General features: G+C 45.7%; 2 protein-coding genes across 3 annotated transcripts in view; one reads left to right on the forward strand and one right to left on the reverse strand.

The window, feature by feature from the left end:
- Positions 1 to 18,425, reverse strand: part of tgs1 (trimethylguanosine synthase 1) — a 94,519-nt gene extending 76,094 nt beyond the window's left edge. The window contains exons 1-2 of the mRNA XM_072467748.1: positions 18,246 to 18,425; positions 1,339 to 1,400 (exon numbers count right to left, since the gene is read on the reverse strand). Of these exons, the coding sequence (XP_072323849.1) occupies positions 1,339 to 1,400; positions 18,246 to 18,361 (178 nt within the window). The 5' untranslated portion in view covers positions 18,362 to 18,425. The remainder of the gene's footprint in view (positions 1 to 1,338; positions 1,401 to 18,245) is intronic.
- Positions 18,426 to 18,540: 115 nt separating this feature from the next.
- The window catches only part of tmem68 (transmembrane protein 68), a 56,330-nt gene continuing 54,954 nt past the window's right edge, over positions 18,541 to 19,916 (forward strand). Inside the window, exons 1-2 of one of the 2 annotated variants that reach the window (XM_072467749.1) lie at positions 18,541 to 18,725; positions 19,244 to 19,315. The gene's annotated coding sequence lies outside the window, so the exon portion shown is untranslated. The remainder of the gene's footprint in view (positions 18,726 to 19,243; positions 19,316 to 19,916) is intronic. The other variant, XM_072467750.1, reaches the window with a different exon arrangement.

Raw genomic sequence — 19,916 nt, forward strand, 5'->3', positions numbered from 1 at the left:
CGCCCCACCATTCAACAGCTCACCGAGCCCGCTCCACCATTCAACAGCTCACCGAGCCCGCTCCACCATTCAACTAATTTAAAGAAGCCCAGATTATGCCCATTGACCAATCCTATGAGCCCTTATCTTACCTAAGACACTTTTGTCTGGCACGCGTGTGAAAATCCAGGTATGCTACTAGTCTACTAGTTACATCCTCAAAACTGACAAATTTGTCAAACAGGATTTCCCTTTAGTTAGCCAGTTCTAATTATGATTTCCAAGTGCATCCTTCAGAATTCCTGTCTTGCAGAGGTTCACACCCAGACCCGGCGGGAACATACAAGTACCTCATTAAACCTAATTTGAATATAATTATTAGGCAGGATGCCCGACTCACCTGCCTCCTCAGATGCTGCAGCCCCCCCCCCCACCGCCCCCAAATGCCGGGAGTCCCGCTGGTGTGCATTGGTGCAAGTCCTGACACACAGGGGATCTGCCGGTTTGCGTTCCAAGGGAGGGGCAAGGAGCTGAGTATCCTCCCTACACTTGCCTCCAGGAGAGGTGGGGAATGGCGTGGGGGTTGGGGGGGGGGGGGGGGGGGGGGCTTGGTTAGCTGGTCATCTCATCTGTAGTCTTTAAGCCAGCACGTCAGTGTCGCTCCTGGAACCAGCAGGAAACAATCCCGATTCCCCACTGGCGAGAGCAGTTAGTCTTCAAATGGGAAAATCATAGCCTGAGTCTTCTTCTGGGACGACAGACACAAAATATTCGTTCAATGCCTTCAACATTTCTGCAATCCCCATGACAATCTCACCTGTTTACTTTAGCTAGTCTCTTCCTTTTTATTTACTTATAAAAGTTCTTATAATCTATTAATATATTCCTGGGCAGTTTACTCAAGTTTTACGTGGTCCTTTATTGGTTTCTAAAACACTCCCAAGCTTCAGACTTGCTAGTTTTAAGTCACTTCTTTTAAGCTAATGGTTCTTCTTAACTTCCTGAATGACCACAGATGAAGCTTTCTGGCTGAGCTTTTGAATTATATTGGAATATATTTTGTTGAACATTTTCAATTGTTTCTTTAAATGTTTCCCACTGTTCCATTTACCTCCATACCTTTTAGTCTATTTACCAAATTAACCGTAGGCAGTTCGCGCCTCATACCTGTGTAATTGGTTTTGGTTAAGTTTGCGATTGGAATACTTTACTTTCAAACTTAATATGGAATTGAATGGTGTTTCGAAAATCCTAAGCATTACTTGGAAAGGGCATATAGGTAAAAAGTGTAAAAACAAAGCACATTAGATATATACTAGAAGCAACTTTCAACACTGAACCAATTATTTAATACCATACCTCCATTATCTTCATTGTCATAACATGTACCCTTTAATCCCATCCGATAAAGTTCCCGGTCACTGTGATAAATTCAAAAGGAGCCAACATCACAAAAAGTACACAGTGCAGGTACATACCGACAAATGGTTTTAGGATATCTCGCTTCTAATTTAGACATTTTCATTATTGCTGTCTGCACACACATTTTACAATTAAATCTGTTCAATGACATTCAAAGGAGCAAGGGGCAAAATTAGAAAAATGTATTTATAGAATTAGAGATGATACTGGGAATAAATACAACGTTGAATATGGGAGATAGAGAGAATTATATTCCAGTTAGAATAAAATGAGTAAAAACATCCTAAAATGTTGATATAATGGGAGATAATGATGCTGGTGTCAACGGAGTTGAATGAGTCGCGTTCTTCAGACCGTATGAAACTTTAGCAAAACGTCTTTTAATGCCACATACATGCGGGAGAGCTGAACTCGGCCGCTTTAACTGCAGCTGCCCTCACAAAGCTATTTTACACATCTTATACTGTTTGGATCGTACAGACTGGTTCAAACAAATACAAAGTGATTCAAAGTACTACAATACAACCAATTATCAATACTGGCAGTTTGATTAGGTTACAGTCATTTCCCTGATTAGATGACATGGATACATTGTCTGACATACTCCATTTCTAATCGTTCGGTGGACACATCTTGTCCATCTGCTTTGCAATACAAAGGAACGTCCTTTAGACAATCAGCCAGTAATGAGATGGGGAGTGCCCTATTTCCCTGATACCTGTATACGGATGGGTACACAATGCCCCTTCCAGACATGCTGGAGCCAGGCTGAACGTTTTCGATTTGTAGGCTTGGAAATGTGTTACCTGAGATATGCCTGCATGTAGTATGCTAATTTGCGTTTGTCCGCATTTTGGGTTTTAGAGATTGTCAGGTTAACCCTTTCCAGGCATTCCCTGCCCTGCTGTCCCATGTGTACCTTGGATTCTCCATTTTCCCTACAACATTAGGAATAGTTTCTTGGAATGCTGCATTGACATCTGGAGCCCTCAAAATCTGAGCTCTGCCAAAATTACTACCCTAGGGATATTAGAAACAGCTAGTTCAGCTTTACTGAAGCCGTGTTACACTTTTAAGTGGATCTAATTGCCAGACCTCACGTGCCTCTGTTTGTGTGCAGCAATCCAGTTTTATTAACTGGGGTTAGGGGCAAGAACTTCACTATTGAAGGGGCTGAATAGCAACTCAGCTGTCCATAGAGGTGGCTCTGGGAGATTAGCTCATGTGTGAAAAGTCGACCAAGGACATCAGCCTAGATGTGTTTCAGTCCTGAAATTGATCAGACACACAACAATCTGGCAGATGAGGCTGTTCAGTGAACCAAGTCACGTTCTGTACATCTTTAGATTTAGCAATATATATGCCTCAAATAGAAGCTACCATTATGTTAGAGTGAATTTCAGAGCACATGTAGGAACACAAAAACAATCAAAGATGCACATATAACTGTATGTGTTAATGGTGACTATAGGTGATGCCGGATTCCTTTTTATTATTTGTTTATGTTAACATGCGGGCTAATGTTTGGGGGTTTGGTGGGAGGATGGGATTGTTGTTATTGATATGGGGATTGACATTGCATTCATTACTGATTATTGTTTATTGTTGGGTGTAAATTTGGGAGAAAATATGTGAAAAAGGAGAATAAAAATCTTTTTGAAAAAAAGATGCACATATAACTATTTGAAAAATCTGAAATTCAATTTCATTTCTGCCCATGAAATGGTCTTGGAGGTGCAACGAGGCCCAGGAAACAAAACCTTACGAATGGCTTTGGTTGAGGTGCTCAGCCTGCCCTTAGTTCAAAATGAAAATTCTGCTAGCAGGAGTGACGCAAGACATTTGTTTTCAAAACAGAGTAAGAGATTCGGATTTCTGGTTATCACCAATATTTTGGTATTTTTATTATCAATAAGATATTACGTGTTTAGCTCTACAACAATGAATATTTTTTGCAATGATAATATTATGTTCTTCTGAGTAACAGAGACAGTCTTTAAAATTTAAGATTGGTTTCCCATCTGGCACTCTTCGTGGGAGAAGTCAGTAAAACACTCATGTAAGGTCAGGCAGCATAATGCTCCTCAAGCACACATATTTTAACAACACCCTGTACTTTTTAAAAACATTTTTTAAAAGCTTAAAAAAACTTTTTTGTACTTGTTCCCAAAAACAAGTTTTGCCACTATCTTCCAACCTTTAGCAAAACGTTCTTGTTTAAAAACTTATGAGTCAGATTGGAAGGGTGACAGAAGAAACTGGCAAGAAATTAAACTACTCTATTTAACACATTAATTATAATCTTTTCTGTGCAGTCTCACAATGGGCTTTCTGAAATCAGCAAACCTGAAAACTGCAATTCGTGGTAAACAAAATTAGAAGAGCCAAATTTGAAGTGCTCATCTGTTGCTAACAATTTTTGACTATTGAAACGCAGTCAACCTGAACTTGTCAGATGAATACATTCAGGTATAAACATTCCTATCAATTTGATTCAAGAGTTAATCTGGTCACAAGACTCCTTTTGAAATAAAATCTAGATGCAAGTGAGTTTTGGAATACCAGATCTGATCTTGCGCTATGTACACCCTCATTATGAATGCCATTGGGCTCCTCTTGGTTTATCAAGCAGAAGTTGTTTTTTGGTAATGGTACAATGATGGTAAGAACTAGGAACTGTGAAAGAGTAGAGAGATTTAAAGGCTATGCACAGAAATCACGAGCAGCTAATGGACATGTACAAAAATAATTAAGAAGGCGAAAAGGATATTGGCCTTTATTTCAATAGAACTGGAATATGAAATGGTGAGAAGTTAGGTTATAGTTATATAAAGTTCTAGTTAGACTCCCCAGCCAGAGTATTGCATCCAGTTCTGGCATTTCAAGGGAGATGTCAGGAAGCATTTCTTCATGCAAAAAATAGAAAGCTGACACATTCTCTCCAAAAAAGATGTTGAGGCCAAGCCAATTGACAATTGAGATTGATAGAATTTTGTTAGAAAGGGTATTAAAGGTTATGGAATCAAAGTCACGACATGGAGTTAAGATATAGATCGATAATTATTTAATTGAACGATGGAACAGGGTTGAAATGGTGAAACTTACAAGATAATGAATGGCTTCGATAGGGTGGACGTAGGGAAGTTGTTTCCATTAGCAGGGGAGACTAGGACCCGGGGGCACAGCCTTAGAATAAAAGGGAGTCACTTTGGAACAGAGATGAGGAGAAATTTCTTCAGCCAGAGAGTGGTGGGTCTGTGGAATTCATTGCCACAGAGGGCGGGAGGAGGCCGGGATGTTGAGTGTCTTTAAGACAGAAGTTGATAAATTCTTGATTTCTCGAGGAATTAAGGGCTATGGAGAGAGAGCAGGTAAATGGGAGTTGAAATCAGCCATGATTGAATGGTGGAGTGGACTCGATGGGCCGAATGGCCTTACTTCCGCTCCTATGTCTTATGGTCTTATGGTCTAACTTCTGTTCCTATCTTATTGATTTTCAGGGAATCAAGCCTTTGGTTGAGTGGTCACATTCATGTCTGATTCAGGTGAAGAGTTCAAACTCCATTACAGACAGCCCAGACGATTAGAGTATGGTCCCTAAATACTGGGTAAGCAGGGAAATATTAACACCTGAATGAGTGATGGCTGGCTCAATGGTAGCATTCCCACTTCGGAGTCAGAACAGTTAGGTTAAGGTCCCACTGCAGATAGCCATGGGGAGCAGAGTGCTGCGTCTAAACTGACAGCCGGCAGGAGTACTTACAACTGTTGGGTGTGGATGGCCCCATTCACTGAAAAAGGGATGTTGAAGCACTTTTCCCTATGTGCAGCCCACCTAATAGAAGGTATTCAGGAGACCACCTCAAATACTCTTCCTTGATAAATGCCTCAAATCTCTAATGTTCAAGACTTCAATTAGATCCAGCCTTCTGGCAAACGGAACAGAAAGATGGAGAATGCCACAATGACATTTATTCATTGATGTTTATGTACATTTTGTTGTTCAATTATTTGTTGATCTATGAACCAGTTCAATTTTTTTGAATTACTATTTTCATTGCCAACTAGGTAGAGAAACAAACACTCGTTGTGAAGCAACCACTTCTAACAATGAACAAATTGAGGTGTAATGATACCCCAATCTGAAATCACAGCCTTTGCAAAGGCACATTCTCCTAGCCAACCAGTCATCTGCTTCTCTGTTGCAATTAGTTAATTCAGCCCAAGGAAATTTTGTGCATTTCTAAGATGACTGATGGGTGCAGTAAGATCTCTGGGTCAATTGAAGATTATTTAAATACTGGCATGGGCAAGGCAGATGCTAGCTGCAAATTTTTGTCAACGAATCCATCTCAACAGAAGCAAAGTCAGGTGCAACAGGCTGGTTATTGGAATTGCAGCATGGAAGATTTTGACAGTCCCAGATTATATCCCTTTCCCTGACTGTCAAGTAGTATCATCTAACTCCACTTCTACCTCATTCATAATCTATTGTCATGCTCAGACTCAAATAAATAAAAGTTTGCCTTCCACCCACATAAAATTCATCTTATCCACAGCTCCTTCATCTGCATCCTATCTAGGACTTCAGTATAGTTCCTTTATTACCTTTGTCACACAACAATGTCCTATTGTATGAATTACAAAATCCTTGCCTTCATTGGCAAGTTTTGCCTTCCCTACCCCAGCCATCTCCTTCAGACAACATGCATTCTGCACTCTTCTCTCTCTTTCTTCAACACCCCTTCCCTCCATCTTTAGTGGCAAAGCCTTGCACGTAAACCAAGGCCCAGTCTACTCTCTCAGGTGAATGCAAAAGATCCCATGGCATTATTTTTAAGAGCAGCAATAGAGCTATCCTTGGTATTAAAAACGAAAAATGCTGGGAAAGCTCAGCAGGCCTGGCCGCATTAGTGGAGAGAGAAACAGAGTTAAAATTGAGTCCAATTTGACTTTTTCAGAACTCCAGAGTTCCACTGACTGTTTCTCATTACTACCCCAACTCTTCTGCCACTGCCACTCAGTGTCCAGCCATTTTATCATCTTAAAGACTTTGGGACACTGGTTATCCTAATGCACTACAGAAATGTTTAAGGTCGATCTCAAGATAGGAATTTAGAGAGGCAAAAAAATGGAAAGACTTGTATTCATATAGTACCTTTCAGGACATTCGGATAAGCCAAAGTGCTAAATAGCCATGGAGGTACTTTTGAAGTATTCGTCTGCTTGGCTGTTGCAACATGTTAATTCAGCCAAATCATACTTAGCTGATTTTTAGAAGGGTAGTAGCTCTACGACAACTGAATTGGTTATTTAAATGCTGGCATGCTATTCTGTTGAGCACTTAGGCTACTGTAGTGCATTAAGTTGTTAAAGTGTGCATGACCATCAGGTTATAATACAGGAGTGATGGAAAGTACTTCAGGAAAAGCTCTTAAAATCATCACACCATGAGTTACTTCTGGAATGTTGTGACTGTGATATCAGTAAGTCTGAAGAGGTAAGCTGCGCATCAAGAACCAGATGGGCAGACAGGTAAAGTCCAATACATTATAGCTTCTTTGCTCCCTCATAGTTTCACCTGAGTGGGTCCATATTTTCAGAACTTCAGCAGTTACATCTTGTGATGATGACTCATTTTATTGGAACATTAATTTTCTTTAGTCAGTGTAAGCTTTGACTCAGGTAGCGACAATTGTGAGCATCCAAGAATCACAAGAAAAACATGCATCGCTAAAGTATTAGAACATAGAAAAATACAGCACAGAACAGGCCCTTCGGCCCACGATGTTGTGCCGAACCTTTGTTCTAGATTAATCATAGATTATCATTGAATTTACAGTGCAGAAGGAGGCCATTCGGCCCATTGAGTCTGCACCGGCTCTTGGAAAGAGCATCCTACCCAAAGTCAACACCTCCACCCAACACTAAAGGCAATTTTGGACACTAAGGGCAATTTATCATGGCCAATCCACCTAACCTGCACATCTTTGGACTGTGGGAGTAAACCGGAGCACCCGGAAGAAACCCACGTAGACACGGGGAGGATGTGCAGACTCCGCACAGACAGTGACCCAAGCCGGAATCGAACCTGGGACCCTGGAGCTGTGAAGCAATTGTGCTATCCACAATGCTACCGTACTGCCCTTAAGAACAAATAAATCTACACTATATCATTTTACCGTAATCCATGTACCTATCCAATAGCTGCTTGAAGGTCCCTAATGTTTCCGACTCAACTACTTCCACAGGCAGTGCATTCCATGCCCCCACTACTCTCTGGGTAAAGAACCTACCTCTGACATCCCCCCTTTATCTTCCACCATTCACCTTAAATTTATGTCCCCTTGTAATGGTTTATTCCACCCAGGGAAAAAGTCTCTGACTGTCTACTCTATTCCCCCGATCATCTTATAAACCTCTATCAAGTCGCTCCTCATCCTTCTCCGTTCTAATGAGAAAAGGCCTAGCACTCTCAACCTTTCCTCGTAAGACCTGCTCTCCATTCCAGGCAACATCCTGGTAAATCTCCTTTGCACCTTTTCCAAAGCTTCCACATCCTTCCTAAAATGAGGCGACCAGAACTGTACACAGTACTCCAAATGTGGTCTTACCAAAGTTTTGTACAGCTGCATCATCACCTCAGGGCTCTTAAATTCAATCTCTCTGTTAATGAACGCTAGCACACCATAGGCCTTCTTCACAGGTCTATCCACTTGAGTGGCAACTTTCAAAGATGTATGAACATAGACCCCAAGATCGCTCTGCTCCTCCAAATTGCCAAGCACTCTACCGTTAACCCTGTATTCCGCATTCATATTTGTCTTTCCAAAATGGACAACCTCACACTTTTCAGGGTTAAACTCCATCTGCCACTTCTCAGCCCAGCTCTGCATCCTATCTATGTCCCTCCTCACTATCCACAACTCCACCAATCTTCGTATCGTCTGCAAATTTCTGGTTTCTACAGTAAACAATAATCTGAAATGTACTGTATTCTGCATTTCCCTTATACTGTGTCAGTAATTGGGTCCATAAGACCATGAGACATATGAGCAGAATTAGGCTTTTTGGCCCATCGAGTCTGCTCTGCCGTGCAATCATGCCTGATATGTTTCTCATCCTCATTCTCCTGCCTCCTCCCCGTAACCCCCGATCCCCTTATTAATCAAGAAGCTATCTATCTCGGTCTTAAAGATACTCAGTGACTTGGATTCCACAGCCTTCTGCGGCAATGAGTTCCACAGATTCAGCATCCTCTGGCTGAAGAAATTCCTCCTCATCCCTGTTTTAAAGGATCATCCCTTTTGTCTAAGGCAGTGCCCTGGGTTCTAGTTTCTCCTACGAGTGGAAACATCCTCTCCATGTTCACTCTATCTCGGCCTGTCAGTATTCTGTAAGTTTCAATGAGATTGCCCCTCATCCTTCTAAACTCCATTGAGTACAGACCCAGAGTCCTCAACCGCTCCTCATATGACAAGCCCTTCATTCCAGGATCATTCTTGTGAACATCCTCTGGACCCTCTCCAAGGCCAACACATCCTTCCTCAAATATGGGGCCCAAAACTGCTCACAACATTATAAATGGGGTCTGACCAGGACCAGAGCCTTATACAGCCTCAACAGCACATCCCTGATCTTGTATTCTAGCCCTCTCGACATGAACGCTAACACAGTATTTGCCTTCCTAGCTGCCAACTGAACCTGCATGTTAACCATAAGGGAATCCTGAATTAGGACTCCCAAGTCCCTTTGTGCTTCTGATTTCTGAAGCCTTTTCCCATTTAGAAAATAGTCTATGTCTCTATTCTTCCTACCTAAGTGCATTACCTCACACTTTTCCACAATGTATTGTTATGGGCCAGGGTTTAGAGAACCCCAAAGTGTATCATGGAGCTCAGCTGACCCACAACTTTTAATAGATTGTGGTATGAGGAGCACACAGCCCAGGTGTGGTACAGCAGAAATGGAAAAGTATTTTTTTAAGCAAAACAATGTTTATTCTATGAATTCAAGTTAACCTTTTTGAAACAAACAGTGAACGTCTTAGCAACCATTAATTCAAATACAACCCCCAAAGAATACAACACTAAGTAACCCATAAACTGTCCTTTTAACATCCAGAAGATTTTAAAAAAAAACATTTAAACAGAAGCACATCAGGTTAAAGTCACTGCTGCGGGCAGCTATTCGTTTTGAATCACCAAAGGATCGATTTACATTCTTTAGATTACAGAGGGAGACTCAAATACACCTTCTGGCTGTGACTGTAGCTATCAAACTCTGAAAACGAAACTAAAACACACCCTGCAGCAAACAGCCTAAAACAAAAGTAAAAAGCTGGCAGACAGCCCAGCTCCACCCACTCTCTGACATCACTGTAGTAATAAACACCCATTTCTTAAAGGTACTCTCAAATGACAGTATTGCATCTGCCACTTCTTTGCCCACTCTCCTAGCTCGTTTAGGTCTTTCTGCAGCCTCCCTGTTTCCTCAACACTACCTGTCCCTCTACACATCTTTGTATCAACTGCAAACTTAGCAACAATGCCCTAAGTTCCTTCTTCCAGATCATTAAAAAAAATATATTCTTTTATTTTCCTCCTTATTCACATTTTCTCCAATTTACACCCACCAACAATAAACAATAATCAGTAACAAATAGGTCAATCCCCATATCAATAACAACGATCCCATCCTCCCACCAAACCCCAAACATTCGCCCGCATGTTCACATAAACAAATTACATAAAGGAATCAGGAATCACCCATGTCCACCATTAAAACACACCGCCCTCCCCCCCCCAACCCACCCTGCCGAACTAATGTTTGATGTTATCCAGTTCTTGAAAGTGCATAATGAATAATGCCCATGAATTGTAGAACCCCTCTATCCTACCCCTCAGTTCAAACTTAACCTTCTGAAGAGTCCAGAATTCCAACAGGTCCCCCCCGCCACGCCAGGGCACAGGGTGGAGAGGTTTCTCTCCAACCCACTAGGATCCGCCTTCGGGCGATCATCGAGGCGAAGACTATAACATCTATCCTCCGCACCCGTTTCCAACCCTGGCTGGTCCGACACCCCGAATATGGTCTCCCGGGGGTCCGGGTCCAGTTTCCCATGCACCACTTTAGAAATTACCCTAAAAACCTCCTTCCAGTAATCCTCTAGCTTTGGACAGGACCAAAACATATGAACGTGATTAGCGACCCCCCCCCCCCCCCCGCAACGTTCACACACATCTTCTACTCATTCAAAGAATCGGCTCATCCTCATCCTCCTGAGGTGTGCTCTGTATACCACCTTCAGCTGTATCAGCCCTAACCTCGCGCACGAGGTGGAGGCATTCACTCTCCGGAGCACCTCACACCAGAACCCTCCTCCATATCCTCTCCCAACTCTTCCTCCCACTTTGGTTTGATTCCTTCCAGTGGTGCCTTCTTCTCTTCCAAAATAGCTCTGTAAACCGCTGACACTACCCCCTTCTCCAGTCCCCCTATCGTCAGCACCTCCTCCAGCAATGTGGAGGCCAGCTCCTCCGGGAAGTTCTGTATCTCCTTTCTGGCAAAATCTCAAACCTGCATGTATCTAAACATTTCCCCCTGCTCCAGCCCATACTTCGCTTCCAGCTCCTTCAATCCTGCAAACCGACCCGAGAAACAAATCTTTCAGTGTCTTAATCCCCTTCTCCTCCCATTTCTGAAAATTTCCGTCCCACCTCCCTGGCTCAAATCTGTGGTTCCCCCGAATCGGGCATTTCCCTTGACCCTGCCCCCAACCCGAAGTGTTGGCGAAACCGCCTCCAAATTTTCAATAAAGCTATTATTCCCGGACTCCCTAAGTACTTCCCCGGGGCTATCGGGAGCAGCACTGTTAGTGCTTTCAATCCCGACCCCCTGCACAAACTTTCCTCCATTCTGACCCACTGGGAATCAACCCCTCTTACCCAGCTCCGCACCTTCTCCACATTCGCCGCCCAGTAGTAATACATCAGGTTCGGAAGACCCAAACCCCCTGCCTGTCTTGCCCTCTGTAGTAGCACCTTTCTAACTCTGGCCACCTTCCCATCCCATATGAAAGACGTAATCCTTCCCTCAATCTCTCTGAAAAAAGCCTTTGGCAGGAAAATCGGCAGGCATTGAAAAATAAACAGAAATCGTGGCAACACGTTCTTTTTAACCGCCTGTACCCTACCCGCCCGTGACAGAGAGAGACCATCCCAACTTGCCAGATCTGCTTTCACTCTCCCCACCAAACTAGAAATGTTGTACCTGCAGAGCCCCTCCCCACTCCCAGGCAACCTGCACCCCCAGGTACCTAAAGTGAGTCCCTGCCCTACGGAATGGCAGCCCCCCCACCCCTGCCCCCACCCCCGGGCAACCTGCATCCCCAGGTACCTAAAGTGAGTCCCTGCCCTACGGAATGGCAGCCCCCCCCCCCCCCCCCCCCCCCCCCGTCCGTCCGTCCGAGACACCACAAAATATTCACTCTTGTCTAGATTTAGTTTGTACCCCGAGAAAGACCCAAACACTCGAAGCAGCTCCAATATTCCCCCTATCGACACACTCGGTTCCGACACGTATAACAGCAAGTCGTCGGCATACAAGGACACCCTATGCTCTAGGCCCAATCCCAAACTGCTCCAGAACTGCCATCAAGTACCCGCATTCTACCCGGTCGAACACCTTCTCAGCATCCAATGCCACAAACCACCTCTGTTTCCTTCCCCTCTGCTGGTGCCATAACGACGTTCAATACCCTTCTAATGTTTGAAAAGAGCTGCCTCCCTCTCACGAACTCCGTCTGATCTTCACCTATCACCTATCATGATAGTGACATTTAAGGGGCATCTTGACAAATACATGAATAGGATGGGAATAGAGGGATACCGACCCAGGAAGTCTAGAAGATTGTAGTTTAGTCAGGCAGCATGGTCGGCATGAGCTTGGAGGGCCGAAGGGCCTGTTCCTGTGCTGTACTTTTCTTTGTTTGTTCTTGGGGAGGCACTCCTCCAGCCTACCCGCCAGTACCTTCGCCAATACTTTTGCGTCCACATTCTGAAGTGATATGGGCCTATACGACCCACACTCCGTCGGATCCTTATCTTTTTTTAGCAACAGGGAAATCGATGCCTGCCCCAAGGTTTGTGGCAACACCCCCTTCCCTATCGCCTCATCAAACATCCCACCATCAGGGGTGCCAGCTTATCATTGAATTTTTTAATAATATTCCACCGGAAACCCATCCGGCCATGCCACCTTCCCCGACTGCATCCTCCCAATCGCATCTTTTATCTCCTGCTCCACTATCGCTCTTTCTAATGTAGCCCTGTCCTCCTCCCCTAACCTCAGGTACTCCAACCCATCTAGAAATTCCTGCATCTCATGGTCTCCCCCAGGTAGCTCTGACCTGTACAACCTCTCATAAAATTCCTCAAAAACCTTGTTAATTAGATCCGGAGCCGCCACCAACTTCCTTGCCCTATCCCTCACCTGCACAATTTCCCTTGCCGCTGCTTCCCTCCAGAGTTGACCTGCTAACATACTTATCTGTATGTTCGTAAACTGCACCCCTTGCTCGTCTCAGTTGGCGCACCGCCTTCCTGGTAGATAGTCGGTCAAAGCTCGCCTGTAGTTCCTTCCGCTTTTCCAGCTTTGCTGGGTCCCCATCCTCTGCATAACTCCTATCTACCTCCAACATCTCATCTGTTACCCTCTGCCGCTCCAACCTCTCCTTTTTGTCCACCCTGGCCTTAAACGAAATCACCTCCCCCCTCACCACCGCCTTTAGAGCCTCCCAGACGACAGCATTCGACACCTCACCCATACAACTAAAACCTACATATTCCTTTATTATCGTTTCAATTTTCTCACAGAACACTTGGTTCCCCAAAAGCCCCACATCCAGTTTCCACCCCGGTCTTTGCGCTGCCCCCTTCTCCAGCACCATATCCACCCAATGCGGAGCATGATCTGACACTGCAATTGCCGAGTATTCCGACCCCTTAACCCCAGCCAGCAAAGTCTTCCCCATCACGAAAAAGTCGATCCACGAGTATACCTTAGGGACCGCTGAGAAAAAAAAAAAGAGTACTCCCGTTCCCTTGGGTGCAGGAACCTCCAAGGGTCCACCCCTCCCATTTCCAGCATTAGCCCAGCCAACGCCTTCGCCCCCCCCTGATGGGACCAACGAGCGCGGCTGTGATCTGTCCAACCTTGGCTCCTGCACCAAGATCCAGACCCCCCCACTATCAGTTTGTGTGTGTCCAAGTCGGGGATGGCCCCACACACCTTCTTTACGAATCCCACATCGTCCCAATTGGGGCCGTATACACTTAACAGCGCCACTAATCTCCCCTCCAGCACCCCTGTCACAATCACATATCTACCCCCCTGATCTGCCACCACCTTCTCCATCTGGAAGCGTACTCTTTTGCTAACCATTATCGCTACCCCTCGAGCCCTTCCGTCAAGTCCAGAGTGAAACACCTGATTAACCCAGCCCTTTAAGTCTCACCTGGTCCTTCACCCTCAAGTGAGTCTCCTGCATCATTGCAACATCGGCTTTCAAACTTTTCAGATGCGCAAGCACCCTTGACCGGACCTCCTAACCCCCCTCACGTTCCACGTGACTATCCTAACTGGGGGGGTCTCTCACCACCCCCTACCCTTCTTATCCACCATCATCATACCACCGGGCCCTGCCCCATGAGCCTGTCCCGCCCCTATCCATTATTATCAAACCCCTTCCCCCCCCCCTCCCAAATTCCCCCTCCATTTCCTCTCAAAAAAACATCACCCAGCATCAATCCCCCCCCCCCCGCTCGCCTCGTGGGCCCATCGAAACCTGCTAACCAGGCTCCAATGTCCGCAGCCCTCCTCTCACCTCACCTCCGTTCACGTGCCGACTTTAGTTCGCTAGCGCGGGTGGCTCCCCCCGCCAAGATATACCGTCCCCTCCCACCCAGTCCCAGAGAAAGAAAAAACAAAAACAATCCAACCCATACAATTCACTAAACTAAGATATAATCATCGCAACACAGAATGCCAATCAATCCAACTAATAACTTGAACTCTGTAACAACGTGAAGAGAAGTAGATTACAATACACGTCAGTAAAAAGAAAGTTATAGCATTTATACGTTTTCCAGCTCCCCAATCACAGTCCACAGTCTCTCTTCCAGCTCCGCTCCTCACGTCTGACCCAAGCCTTCTGTCCTCACAAACGCCTCAGCCGCCTCCTCTGTCTCGAAATAAAAGTCTTTGGCATCATATGTCACCCTCAGCTTCGCCGGGTGTACCATACCAAATCGCACCCCCTTTTTGTACAGTGCCACCTTCACTCGCCCGAACGCCGCTCGTCTTTTTGCCAACTCCATCGTCAAGTCCTGGTAGATCTGAACTCCAGCACCATCGCACTGCACCTCGCGCTTTTGCTTCACCCAGCTTAACACCTTCTCCTTCATGCAGTACTTATGGAAGATGATTACTGCTCTTGGCGACTCATTCACTTTGGGCTTTGGCCTTAAGGACCGATGAGCTCGGTCCAGCTCGTACCACGAGGGGTTCTCACTCTCCCCCATCAGCTCCGCCAACTTCTTAGCGAAGTACTCTGTTGGCGTTGGACTCTCTATCCCTTCGGGCAAGCCCACAATTCTTAGATTGTGCCGCCTTGAGCGGTTCTCCAAGTCCTCGAGCTTTGCTCGGAGCCCTCTGTTGACCTCCACCACCCTCCGCAGCTCGTCCATCGAGGTGAGCTGGTCGCTGTGTTGCGACACGGCCTCCTCCACTTCCTTCATCTTCTCGCCCAGCTCTCTCACCTCGGCCTATGTCTTTGCCACAGCTACTCTCACCGGGGCAATTGCCTCCTCCACCAATGACTTCAATGCGACCGCCATCTCTTTCCTCAAAGCCTCCATGTGCCTCGCAAACTGCTTTTCCAGCTCCACCGCCATCACCTCGGTCATCTTCTCCACCAGAAGTAGTGCAGCCCCACCATGCGGTCCGGCTTCCGCCATCTTGTCAGCACTTTTGCTCATCCTCTCATTCAATGGCGAGCCCGCGTTTCCTCCCTTCCTCAACGCTGCTTTTCGTAACCTTTAACAGCTTATTATTTTTCCTTTTTCTCACCCTTCCTTCCTTCTTCAATCTCAAATTTCTTTCAAACTTCTTTCTCTTCTTTTTTTGTATACCTCCAGAATTTCTCTGGGACCGGGCTTCAGTCTTCTTACCACATTCTAGGCAGGAGCCATCCAATGTGGGACATCTCACCTACATTGCACCCTGGCTTCGGGCCTGCAGCCTCGGCCTCCGTTTGGCTCCGCCCCCGCTGCTCCTTTCAAGTTTTCAGGAGAGAGAAAAAAAAATGTTTTCTCTCCGTGCTCTTTGCGCCCTTCGGCTTTCAGGGGGAACAAAGTCCCGATCCCCACTCCTCCTCCACATGCAGCCGCTCCGCCGAACCCACCGGGACCAGTCTCTCCTCTCCCGCCCTTCCAACCCTCCGGCTCCGTGAAACGGAGCATTTGACGCTTTAACAGGGTGAGGGGGCAGGGCCGGCCCCAGAGAGGTTTAATTCCTTCAAAAAATCAGCGGGGCACCCCCCTCCCCCCAAAAAAGACCGCGATATCGCGGACCGGCGGGAGCTTCTCCTGAACGCAGCCCCTCCGCTCGCGAATGCCACCGGAAGTCCTTGTTCCAGATCATTAGTGTACATTGTTAATGGCTGTGGTCCCAACACTGACCCCTGTGGAACAGCACTGGTCACTGGATCCCCTGAAAAGAAGCCTTTTATTCCCACTATCTGCCTACTGCCAGTCAGCCAATCCTCTACCCAAACCAGTACTTTGCCCCTAACACCATGGGTTATTATCTTATTCAGCAGCCTCCTGTACAGCACATTGTCAAAGGCCTTCTGGAAATCTAAATAGATCACATCCACTGGTTCTCCTTTGTCTAAATTCCCGTTACCTAACAGATTTGCCAGGCATTGTCATGCCAAATATTCATATTGAGCACAGGGCATGGGAAGGACCACAAGGAGAGATGGTGAACAAATACAGCATTGATGAGGGTAATGTAGTTGAAATATGGATTTCCAAAAGGCAAAACAAAATACAGCAGCTGCTGGAAATCTGGAATAAAAATACTGAAAAGGCTGGTCAACCAGCATCTATGAAGAGAAAAACAGAGTTAAAGTTTTGGGTCTGTGAGGGACAATGGCAACAGAGATTCGAAGTTGATTGAGTGACAGGAAACACTTGCTTTCCAGAGTGGAGGAAGGTATACAGTGTGAATAGGGACCACTGCTTTTCTTACGAAGATGACAAAACTTGAAAATATTTCAACTGTAGGGAGGATAATTATAAAGAGGACATAGATTGCCTGGTGGAACAGGTCTACAGAACACGTAGCTGATGAAATTTAGTGCAGGAGAAGTGTGAAGTAACAGGATTTGGTACGAATGGGACGAGGCAATATAAACTAAATGGCACAATTCTAAAGGAGCTGCAGGAACACAGACTGGGTCTATATGTGCACAAATCAATGAAGGTGGCAGAGCAGGTTGAGAAAATGGTTAAAACGGCTTTTGGGATCCTGAGATTTATAAACCGAGGCATGGAGTCCAAATGCAACAAAGGTATCATGAACCTAGTCAAAACATTTATTTGGCCTCAACTGAATAGTATGTCAATTCTGAACTGCGCAGCTTAGGAAGGATGTGACAGAAGTACAGTGGGTGCAGAAAAGATTTAGGAGAATGGTTCCATTGATGAGGGGTCCTCCGTTACATGGACATGTTGGAGAATCTGGGATCGTTATACTTAGGGAACTGGAGGTTAAGAGATTTGATTGACATGTTCAAAATCATAAGAGGTCTTAGACAAAATATATAGATAGAGAAACTGTTTCCATGGGCATAAGAGTCAAGAAACAAAGGCAATTAAGGTGATTAAGACTCATTTTATTCCTATAGGAGACAGAAACTCAAATAACGAATTATTGACCAAGTACATTCTCCCCAAGCCAAAATAAAAACAAACAAAAACAGGAAACGCTGGAAAATCTCAACAGGTCTGACAGGCTTCTAAGGCCTGACGGCAACTGTGGAGGGAAAACAGAATTAAAGCTCCAGGCCTGGATGACTCTTCGACACTCTCCACAGATGCTGTCAGACCTTAGAATCCCTGCAGTGCAGAAGGAGGCCATTCAGCCATTGAGACTGCACTGACCCTCCGAACACTCCAGCCAGGTCCACTCCCCTGCCCTATCCCCGCAACCCCATCTAACCTACACATCTTTGGACACTAAGGTCAATTTATCATGGCCAATCCATCTAACCTGCACATCTTTGGACTGTGGGAGGAAACCAGAGCACCCGGAGGAAACCCTTACAGACACGGAGAAAACGTACAAACTCCACAGTCACCAAAGGCCGGAATCGAGCCTAGGTCCCTGTGAGGGTACCGTGTTAACCACTGTGCCACCGTGTCGTGCTGGGATTTTCCAGCATTTTGGGTTTTTGTTCACCCCAAGCCTCTGGGTCTGCCCCAAGCTTGAATTCCTTGCTTCAACGTCGTTGGAAAGCAAATAGAGTAATGAAAGCAAGGAAAAGAATACGTTTTGTCATTCTCACCGTTAACAGTAACATGGAATGAAACGTTTTCTTACTGTGAGAAGCCACTGCAGGAGACCTTTTTGCTGTATTTCGGCTCACACTATGATTTTGATGTAGGGAAATCAGTATAGTTTGGAGAAAGTTGATGAGGAAAAGCAGTGACTGGGAGAGAGAACAAACAGGAGATTAACAATCTGGCCAAACAATAACTTCAGCAAGGGTGACTTACTGTACGTAGGCTCTGCTGCAGAAACACTGGATCTGTTCAGTGTCCTCACTGAAACCTTCCAACAAGAGGAATATTTCCGCCACCATACTCCAGTTCTCACACATGCTGTCTCTCATCTCAGCTCGGAGCCCACACACTCCACTGCCCCGGACCAAGCAGCAGGCAAAGCTTCCGGCAAACACTTCCGGTGAGTGAGGTCAATTCGCGCGGGTCTTACTTCCGATGAGTGAGGTCAATCCTGACCTGCCTCACCGTAAGTGCGCAGCCGCGGTGCGTGGAGTTTCTTGGGGGCTGGGGGTGAACGGGACCCGAGGGAGTGGCTGCTCGCGCGCGAGTGACAGCTGGAGCCGGCGGTGGCGCAGGAACTGTGAACGCGAGCAAAGCATAGGCCCAGGCTTCAGAGGCGTATTCTATCCCTTTCACAGGAAAGTAATGAATAGTGAATGATGGAACAGATTGTTAGAGAAACGGCGTCACAGGGTGAGTGTGTGGGGGGAGAAGAAGCGATGGAGAGGTGTGGAGAGAGTGATGGAGGGCAAGCGAAGGGGAAGCAGAGATGGGATGATAGAGAGAGTGAGAGAGAGCGATAGACATTCTTCATGCTTCAGGAGGAAGGCATTATTCTGCTCAAGTAGCGACACGTAGAACAAACAATTTCCCGATCTCTCCCGTTTGAAGGTTGACCAGGGACTTTAAAAAAAAATCAAAAGGATATCATCACCGTTATTCACCACCCAAACTGCCAGTCCTCAAATATATGTATGGGTCTGTTTTGTGTCCAGGGAATTTTCTGATATTGTACTCCAATCTCCAATGGAAGCTTACACCAGACTCGCTTTAAAAGGTTGTTCTTAAAATAACGTGTTGCAGAATTAGAGAGAGCCAAATGTGTTCCCTCCGATTCGCCCGAGGGATAATCTAAATTGTTGTGGCACCAATAGTGTGCAAGACTTTCAGTTCTGCTGCCTGCATAAAGAATGGCATTTTTATTTATCCAGCATTCTAGTGCCACCTCGAAGCACTTGTGGACCTACATTTGGAATGGATGGCCTCAGAAATTTACTAGTTAGGTAAGAAGTCATCCCAAATTATTTTTGAAACTGGTTTCAAGTAGATTAATTTCTCAGTTGGAAAGCAGTTTTAAGATGTCTATTTCTGGTTTCTTGAATTATGGTTATTAAACCATCTTCCCCAATCCTCTCGGGTATTCTGGATTCGAATTTAGTAACATCTAGTGTTAATGCCAGTATCTTGCATGCGCCCCTGTGTCTGATTTGGGGAACCTCAAAGGTGGGCTGGGGATACCTCTCAGAAGTTCCCAGGTAAGGGTTCACCCGACAATTGTCCAAAAATGCTAACTTCCCTTTGGACAATTGCGCTGGGCTGGGAATCATCTAACTTTGTGTGGTTCTGACAGTTTCATAGTCATAGTTACTCTGAAAGAGTTAGAAGGAAAACTTTAGTGTAACTATTTTAAAGATTGGAGCCCTGCACAGGACACACTCTATCACCCTGATTCCCCACACTCCCTCCTAACTAAGCATCCCACCCGCATCCCCTCCCCCCCCCCCCCATGGAATTCCTGACCCCCTCCCCATGGAATTCCTGACCCCCTCCCCATGGAATTCCTGACCCCCCCCATGGAATTCCTGACCCCTCCCATGGAATTCC

The sequence above is a fragment of the Scyliorhinus torazame genome, chromosome 11 (genome assembly GCF_047496885.1).
Source record: "Scyliorhinus torazame isolate Kashiwa2021f chromosome 11, sScyTor2.1, whole genome shotgun sequence".
NCBI lineage: Eukaryota > Metazoa > Chordata > Chondrichthyes > Carcharhiniformes > Scyliorhinidae > Scyliorhinus > Scyliorhinus torazame.